The following is a 10,352-nucleotide window of genomic DNA, read 5'->3' as shown; positions in this document are numbered from 1 at the left end:
ACAAAAAGGCACTGGTGGTGCTGGCCAGCAAAAAGTACCCAGTATACTCTGTAAAGAGGTTGGTGCTAGAAAGAGCAACCAGCTGTAGAAACCATATCAAAAGAAACAACAGAACCAGATGAGACCCCTGGCCTTGCCAGCTCCTGTCAAACCATCAAACCAACCAACTCATATCAGCATGGAAAAGGGACCTTAAATGATGATAATGGTATATTAGACAGTAGAGTTCTTTTCCTAATATTCAAGAAAAATGGGATGGTCACAACTGGAAATCCTTTCATCATAGGTCTCCAACATCTCTAGCCCTTTAGCATTTAATCCAGCCATATCCAGCCCAAATATTCCACCTGTTTTATGTTAAAACTGTCTGGATCCAACCTCTCACACCTACCCTACAATGTCATTTTAAAAATATTTAGCCACACCATTTAAATTTTGAAGTCACAAAATAATGTGATTAATTCAAAACAGTATGAATTAAATAAGCAATAAATTTCACAAAGAAGTCTGAATGCTAAAGGGTTAAATCATCCCAGATTATTAGGGATTATCTAGGACTAGGCAACAACTACCAAACACTAGAGGGGCTGTGGGCAAAACTACAGACCCCCTCTTCACCCCTGTTTTAATTTGTACTGAGTTACCATTCTCCTGGGCAGGTTACCTTCATGTAGTTCTCCCAAAGACTATGTCTCTTCCATTTGTTCTTCATCAGAATTTCTTTTTATATTTCAGTTGGAATTCCACAAGTGAAAATGCCAAGTGGAGCAACAAACTCTGCTAGTGTTTTTACGTCCACCCAGCTTAGCTACCTGCTGTGATCTGGTGCCAAGATCTAACCACGCTGTCACCGACACTAAATGTGTGAAATGCAACAACTAGAGGTCAGTAGAGTGCTTTTCTGTATCATACCCAGTTTTACTTTCACTTTCACATATCTGTTTCTTTATTCCCCACAAGGGGCTAAACTAAACATAGAGGAGTGGAGGCGCAATGGCCCAGTGGACTCGCGGTTGTAGGATCGCTGGTTCGATTCCCAGACGGGCATTGTGAGTGTTTATTGAGCGAAAACACGTAAAAGCTCCACGAGGCTCCGGCAGGGATGGTGGTGATCCCTGCTGTGTACTCTTTCACACAACTTTCTATCAACTCTTATTCCTGTTTTTGTTGTACCTGTATTTCAAAGGGGCCGGCCTTGTCACTCTCTGTGTCACGCTGAATATCACGAGAACTACGTTAAGGGTACAAGGTCTGTGGAGTGCTCAGCCACTTACACGTTAATTTCATGAGCAGGCTGTTCTGTTGATCGGAATCAACCGGAACCCTCGTCATCGTAACCGACGGAGTGCTTCCAAAAACATAGAGGGGACAAACAAGGATAGACAAACGGATTAAGTCGATTACATCGACCCCAGTGCGTAACTGGCACTTAATTTATCAACCCCGAAAGGATGAAAGGCAAAGTCGACCTCGGCGGAATTTGAACTCATAACGTAATGCAGATGACATACCGCTAAGCATTTCGCCCGGGCGCTACAATTCTGCCAGCTTGCCGCCTTCATATATCATTCCCTGAAGAGGCTTATAAAGGGATGTAACCTTGTTTCATTATTGATCTCAGAGGATATAAGGGGGATGTAACTAAATCAGTTGTCATTGTTTAACTCCAGTTGAGCCCTTCATTGAATAGCCCCTTAATCAAAGTCCAATCCAACAATGACTGACACTATCAATTTCTTGTTTTATGTCAGGTTACATTATCCAATTTGCCTTTCTCTTTTTGAAGACAGTAAAATATGATTTTCAGATATGGCAGCTATTTCTAGTAGAATAAATGTCGGGTAGCCAAGTGTCTCCTCTTCAGCAAAACACCTGTGCTTGTCCATCTAGTTCCTTCTCGACACCAGGCTGGTGTCACGAATGGAATCCAGCCACAGAAGCTTTTCCAAAGCAGACAATGGAGCATGATGTAGCCCTGCATCTCACCAGATCCTGTCAAACCTCTTTCTTTATTACCCACAAGGGGCTAAACATAGAGGGAACAAACAAGGACAGACATAGGTATTAAGTCGATTACATCGATCCCAGTGCGTAACTGGTACTTAATTTATCGACCCCGAAAGGATGAAAGGCAAAGTCGACCTCGGCGGAATTTGAACTCACAACGTAACAGCAGACGAAATGCGGCTACGCTTTTCGCCTGGCGTGCTAATGTTTCTGCCAGCTCGCCGCCTTGCATTAAACCGTCAAACCGTCCAACCCATGCCAGCATAGAAAAAAGCACATTAAATAATGATGACGGACAATAAATTTACAAAGTGGAGTGACAATGTGTCTCCTCTTTAACAAACCACCTAGGCTTGTCCCTCTGGTCCCACTTTAGCTTCTCAATAACCATGATGGTATTAGAAAGGGCATCCATCTATAGAAATCATACTAGAACAGGCAATTGGATCATGATGCGGTCCTCCAACTCATCACACCCTCTCAAACTGTCCAACCCGTGCCAGCACAGAAGATGGACATTAAATGATGGTGATGATGATGATGAAGATGATGATAATGATGATGATTGTGGTGGTGGTGATGATAATGATGATATTACACATACACACATACAAACACACACACACACACTCATATGCATACACACACATATATACACACATAAAAGCATATATATATATATATGTATATAACACACACACTACACATCCAATAAGTTTTACACACAGTATATACGTACATACGTACATATAGTCATACACACACACATGCACACACACTCATGCACACACACACATATGCATACACACGTGTACATTACACTGACACTATACACAAATATACAGTCTACAAACAGTATACACACTCACGTATACATATACATATATATACACATATATATACACTCAATTATAGACAATATAATAATTTTTCAATTGATTTAATAAAACCTTTGATGTTTTTTGAAATTGGATATTAAATGTGTTAATATAGATGGTTTTATGTGTGTATGTGTGTGTCTATATATTTAACGTAATATATATGAATATGTATGAAAGTGTATGTTCATATATATATATATATATATATATACATGTGTATGTTTGTATGTATACACATTAATATAGATGGCTTTGTGTGTATATGTAATTAATGCAATATATTTATACACACATATGTATGCTTATGTAGGAAAGTGTATGTATGTATGTATATATATATGCTCATGAATATGTATGTATATGTGTGTATACAGGGTATATGGTGTGTGTATATATATATATATTATATATATATATATATGTGTGTGTGTGTGTAAATATATATATATATATAAATAAGAAAGGAGGAACAGATTCCTTTCAATATATATAATACATATATATATATATATATATAGATTATATATATATATACTTATACATATAATATAATATATATATATATATATATATATATGTATGTATGTATATATATATATATATATATATATTTATATAATATTTTAATCCAAAGGGAAATATATATATATATATATGTATGTATAATATATATATATATGTATGTATATATAATATATATGTATGTATATAATATATAATATGTATTATATATATATATATATGTATGTTATATATATTAATATATATAATATATATTATATATGTATGTATATATATATATATTATATATGTATGTATATGTATATTATATATCTGTATACGTATATATATATATATGTATATATAATGTATACGTATATATAATATGTATATATGTATACGTATATATAATATATATATAATATATATATCTATATATATATATATATAAGAATGAATGTTTTATATATAATGAACGGAAATACAGGAAGGGACGACACGGAACACAGACAAATCATTCGAAGCCTTCAATCTTCAGTCAGACACCGAATCATCATAGCAAATTTCGGCCTGTTCAATTCTGATATTGGCTCCAACTCGGCCAGCCCCAAGAAAAAAAACTAAGCTGTAAGCATTAGATTCTGGTAGAAGACAGGAATGTGAACGCACATACGGATGTGAATACAAGAGACGAAACGAAATGAAAACAGTAATGAATAAACAAAATATATATAACGGTGGTTGTCATACGACTTTAGACCAAATGAGACAAAAACAACAACACATATATACATACATATACATATATATATAATATATATATATATATATATATATATATATACATATATATATATATATATATATATATATAATACTATACATATATATATATATATATATATATATACATATATATATATATATATACGTATACATATATACATAACATCACACACACCTACTCACACATGAATATAAATATGTATGTGTGTGTGTTAGTCTCTCTTCCATTACTTCCTCCTCTGCCACCCTCCCACTTCAATCATTCTGTCTCTCCCACCTTGCTCTTCTTTCATCCTTTTCACCTTGATTCTTTCACCACTCTCTCTCTCTCTCTCTCTCTCTCTCCATAGTCATGTGTTACCTCCAACAAACTGTGATACCGTAGCATGATAAGGGCTCGTTAAGTGTTTCAAATAAAAGCCAGCCTTTAAATGCCTCTGATGCCACAATTTCAAGAACACCCGATGCCAGCGTAACGTGCTGGGGGAAGAAATCTAAGTCAAACCAAAAATCAGGAGTGAGCCGTAGTTGTCTGACCTATGTGGGAATGTAGTAATGGCTCACCTAACCCATGCCAGCATAGAAGACAGACATAAGAGGATGAGGATGTTGAGGATAGTTATTACCTCCGCCTTAGTGGCGAGCTGGTAGAATCGTTAGCACGCCGGGGCGAAATGCGTAGCCGTATTTCGCTGCCGCTACGTTCTGGGTTCTTCAAATTCCGCCGAGGTCGACTTAGCCTTTCATGTCTCGAGGTCGATAAATAAGTACCAGTTGCGCATTGGGGTCGATAGTAATCGACTTAATCCATTTGTCTGTCCTTGTTTGTCCCCCTCTGTGTTTAGCCTTGTGGGTAGTAAAGAAATAGGTATTTGTTTCTGCCGTTACGTTTGGAGTTCAAATTCCGCCGAGGTCAACTTTGCCTTTCATCCTTTCGGGGTCGATATTAAAAAGTACCAGTTACGCACTGGGTCGATGTAATCGACTAATACCTATGTCTGTCTTGCCTGGTTTCCCCCTCTATGTTTAGCCCCTTGTGGGTAATAAAGAAATAGGTATTTAGTCTGCGTTATGTTCTGAGTTCAAATCCGCCGAGGTCGACTTTGCCTTTCATCCTTTCGGGGGGTCGATAAATTAAGTACAGTTACGCACTGGGGTCGATGTAATCGACTTAATACCTATGTCCTGTCCTTGCTTGTCCCCTCTATGGTTAGCCCCTTGTGTGTAGTAAAGAAGTAGTAAAGAATAGGTTATTTTGTCTGCCGTTACGTTGTGAGTTCAAATTCCGCCGAGGTCAACTTTGCCTTTCATCCTTTCGGGGTCGATAAATTAAGTACCAGTTACGCACTGGGGTCGATGTAATCGACTTAATACCTATGTCTGTCCTTGCTTGTCCCCCTCTATGTTTAGCCCCTTGTGGGTAATAAAGAAATAGGTATTTCGTCTGCCGTTACGTCCTGGGTTCAAATTCCGCCGAGGTCGACTTTGCCTTTCATCCTCTCGAGGTCGATAAATTAAGTACCAGTTGCGCATTGGGGGTCGATATAATCGACTTAATCCATTTGTCTGTCCTTGTTTGTCCCCCCTCTGTGTTTAGCCCCTTGTGGGTAGTAAAGAAATAGGTATTTTGTCTGCCGTTACGTTGTGAGTTCAAATTCCGCCGAGGTCAACTTTGCCTTTCATCCTTTCGGGGTCGATAAATTAAGTACCAGTTACGCACTGGGGTCGATGTAATCGACTTAATACCTATGTCTGTCCTTGTTTGTCCCCTCTATGTTTAGCCCCTTGTGGGTAATAAAGAAATAGGTATTTAGTCTGCTGTTATGTTCTGAGTTCAAATTCCGCCGAGGTCGACTTTGCCTTTCATCCTTTCGGGGGTCGATAAATTAAGTACCAGTTACGCACTGGGGTCGATGTAATCGACTTAATACCTATGTCTGTCCTTGCTTGTCCCCCTCTATGTTTAGCCCCTTGTGGGTAGTAAAGAAATAGGTATTTTGTCTGCCGTTACGTTGTGAGTTCAAATTCCGCCGAGGTCAACTTTGCCTTTCATCCTTTCGGGGTCGATAAATTAAGTACCAGTTACGCACTGGGGTCGATGTAATCGACTTAATACCTATGTCTGTCCTTGCTTGTCCCCTCTATGTTTAGCCCCTTGTGGGTAGTAAAGAAATAGGTATTGTTTCCAGCCATGTTGATTTGTTTGTTTGTCTGTGGACAAGATATCTCAAGAACCACTGGATGGATTCGGATAAAATTTTCAGGGATGTTTGGCCTTATGAGTGGCATGAACTGATAAGATTTTGGGATCAATCCGGTACCGGACAGGGATCCTGGATTGCTTCTCTTGTTCTTTTTTCCTTAATTTTTGAGAATGGTCAGGTTCATTTTTAGTATTCTCGTTTGTAAGAGCAGTTGAGTTTATTTCAGATATTCTCATTTTAAAAACCATCTCTGGCTAATCGTTGAGAGGACATTGGTGTTGCTTTGGCAGAGGTTTGCGCTCTCTGAGTGCTCTTTTTATTATTATTATTATTATTATTATTATTATTATTAGGGAAGGCGGAGGTATTGTTTTCAGTCGCATTTGTTTGTCTGTCCATGGACAAGATATCTCAAGAACTGCTGGATGGATTCGGATGAAACTTTCAGATATTTTTGGCCTCATAACTGGCACAAACTGATTAGATTTTGGGATCGATTAGGTACCAGACAAGGATTCTGGATTATTTTCTTCCAGTTTTTTAACTTAATTTTTAAGAGTGGTCAGGTTCATCTTTAGTACACTCATTTGTGAGAGCAGTCGAGTTTATTTCAGATATTCTCATTTTAAAAAATCATCTCTGGCTAATCGTTGAGAGGATGTTGGTGTTGCTTTGGCAGAGGTTTGTGCTCTCTGAGTGCCATTGTTATTATTATCTCCGCCTTAGCAAAGGCGGAGGTATTGTTTCCAGCCCTGTTTGTTTGTTTGTCCGTGGACAAGATATCTCAAGAACCACTGGATGGATTCAGATAAAATTTTCAGTGATCTTTGGCCTCGTGACTGGTATGAACTGATTAGATTTTGGGATCAATCCAATACTGGACAAGGATCCTGATTATTTTCTTCCAGTTTTTTTTACTTAATTTTTGAGAGCGGTCAGGTTCATTTTTAGTATTCTCGTTTGTGAGAGCAGTCGAGTGTATTTCAGATATTCTTATTTTAAAAATCATCTCTGGCTGATCGTTGAGAGGACATTGGTGTTGCCTTGGCAGAGATTTGCGCTCTTTGAGTGCTCTTGTTATTATTATTATTATTATTATTATTATTATTATTATTATTTGCGAAGGCAGAGGTATTTTTCAGTCGTATTTTTTCCGTGTTTTTTTTTCTTCCCCTGGACAAGATATCTCAAGAACCACTGGATGGATGCGGATGAAACTTTCAGTGATCTTTGACCTCATGACAGGCACGAACTGATTAGATTTTGGATCGATCCAGTACCAGACAAGGATCTGGATTATTTTTTTCCAGTTTTTTTAACTAATTTGTGAGAGCAGTCGAGTGTATTTCAGATATTCTCATTTTAAAAATCATCTCTGGCTGATCGTTGAAAGGACATTGGTGTTGCCTTGGCAGAGATTTGCACTCTCTGAGTGCTCTGTTATCATCATCATCATCATCGTCGTCATCGTCATCGTCACCATATCATCATCATCATAATCATCATCCATCATCATCATCATCATAATCATCATCACCATCATCATCATCATCATCGTCGTCGTCGTCATCATCATCATCATCATCATCATCATATCTCATCATCATCATCATCATCATCATTATTAGCGAAGGCAGAGGTATTGTTTTCAGTCGTGTTTTTTTTTCTTCCCCTGGACAAGATATCTCAAGAACCATTCGATGGATTCGGATAAAACTTTCAGTGATGTTTGGCCTCATGACTGGTATGAACTTATTAGATTTTGGGATCAATCCGGTACCGGACAAGGATTCTGGATTATTTTCTTCCAGTTTTTTTAACTTAATTTGTGAGAGTGGTTGGGTTCATTTTTAGTATTCTCATTTGTAAGTGCAGTTGAGTTTATTTCAGATATTCTTATTTTAAAAATCATCTCTGGCTGATCGTTGAGAGGACATTGGTGTTGCCTTGGCAGAGATTTGCGCTCTTTGAGTGCTCTTGTTATTATTATTATTATTATTATTATTATTATTATTATTTGCGAAGGCAGAGGTATTGTTTTCAGTCGTATTTTTTCCGTGTTTTTTTTTCTTCCCCTGGACAAGATATCTCAAGAACCACTGGATGGATGCGGATGAAACTTTCAGTGATCTTTGACCTCATGACAGGCACGAACTGATTAGATTTTGGGATCGATCCAGTACCAGACAAGGATTCTGGATTATTTTTTTCCAGTTTTTTTAACTTAATTTGTGAGAGCAGTCGAGTGTATTTCAGATATTCTCATTTTAAAAATCATCTCTGGCTGATCGTTGAAAGGACATTGGTGTTGCCTTGGCAGAGATTTGCACTCTCTGAGTGCTCTTGTTATCATCATCATCATCATCGTCGTCATCGTCATCGTCACCATCATCATCATCATCATAATCATCATCACCATCATCATCATCATCATAATCATCATCACCATCATCATCATCATCATCGTCGTCGTCGTCATCATCATCATCATCATCATCATCATCATCATCATCATCATCATCATCATCATTATTAGCGAAGGCAGAGGTATTGTTTTCAGTCGTGTTTTTTTTTCTTCCCCTGGACAAGATATCTCAAGAACCATTCGATGGATTCGAAAAACTTTCAGTGATGTTTGGCCTCATGACTGGTATGAACTTATTAGATTTTGGATCAATCCGGTACCGGACAAGGATTCTGGATTATTTTCTTCCAGTTTTTTTAACTTAATTTGTGAGAGTGGTTGGGTTCATTTTTAGTATTCTCATTTGTAAGTGCAGTTGAGTTTATTTCAGATATTCTTATTTTAAAAATGTGAGGTGTACTAGCCATCTCAATATGGCTAACCACTAAGGGTGGGTGTTACTGTAGCTTTTAGCCCCAGGAGAACACCGTCACCAGCTGGTTTTAGGCACACTTTCTGTGCCCTTATGGTATTTGCAAAGGGAGTTCATCCTTCCCTCGTCAACCTAAGTGATATGCACGGACTGCAGTTTCTAGGTATTGACCTGTCGTCGGCGTATGGCAATCACCGGTTTTCGATGAAAGGAGGTCCCAATGCAAATCCTTATATGGTTTTTCCAGTAACTTTTCGTCACTGATCTTGAAAAACCGCACGCAAGCATCTCCGGCTAATCGTTGAGAGGATGTTGGTGTTGCCTTGGTGGAGGTTTGCGCTCTGTGAGGGCTCTTGTTTTATTTTATTTTTACACGAATATTGTGCTAGGCCCCAGTTGTCCCTTGTGTTGTATTGTCCCTCTTTGTTTTGTATTCAGCCCATGGGGTTAATAAAAAAGAGATTATTATTGGAATGATGGAAGCACTCCGTCGGTTACGACGACGAGGGTTCCGGTTGATCCGAATCAACGGAACAGCCTGCTCGTGAAATTAACGTGTAAGTGGCTGAGCACTCCACAGACACGTGTACCCTTAACGTAGTTCTCGGGGATATTCAGCGTGACACAGAGAGTGACAAGGCTGGCCCTTTGAAATACAGGTACAACAGAAACAGGAAGTAAGAGTGGGAGAAAGTTGTGGTGAAAGAGTACGGCAGGGATCACCACCATCCCCTGCCGGAGCCTCGTGGAGCTTTTAGGTGTTTTCGCTCAATAAACACTCACAACGCCCGGTCTGGGAATCGAAACCACGATCCTACAACTGCGAGTCCGCTGCCCTAACCACTGGGCCATTGCGCCTCCAGATTATTATTATTAGCTACACCAAAGGCGGAGGTATTGTTTTCAGTTGTGTTTGTTTGTCCGTGGACAAGATACCTCAAGAACCGCTGGATGGATTCGGATGAAACTTTCAGATATATTTGGCCTTGTGACTGTTTCATAACTGGTACCTGTGCTGGTGACGCGTAAAAAGTACCGGCTACACTCTTGGAGTGGTTGGCATTAGGAAGGGCATCCAGCTGTAGAAACCATGCCAAATCAGATTGGAACCTGGTGCAAATCCCCACCCCACCCCA

At 38.7% G+C, this 10,352-nt stretch overlaps 1 protein-coding gene across 1 annotated transcript in view; it reads left to right on the top strand.

Moving 5' to 3' along the window:
* The first annotated feature begins 731 nt into the window (after positions 1-731).
* The window catches only part of LOC115228867 (GATA zinc finger domain-containing protein 7-like), a 22,734-nt gene continuing 13,113 nt past the window's right edge, over positions 732-10,352 (top strand). Inside the window, exon 1 of the mRNA XM_036499034.1 lies at positions 732-884. Within this exon, the coding sequence (XP_036354927.1) occupies positions 861-884 (24 nt within the window). The 5' untranslated portion in view covers positions 732-860. The remainder of the gene's footprint in view (positions 885-10,352) is intronic.

Source organism: Octopus sinensis, unplaced genomic scaffold, assembly GCF_006345805.1.
Source record: "Octopus sinensis unplaced genomic scaffold, ASM634580v1 Contig11200, whole genome shotgun sequence".
Taxonomy (NCBI): Eukaryota; Metazoa; Mollusca; class Cephalopoda; order Octopoda; family Octopodidae; genus Octopus; species Octopus sinensis.
The sequence above is the reverse complement of the archived record's forward strand: the minus strand, read 5'-3'. Positions and strand labels throughout refer to the sequence as shown.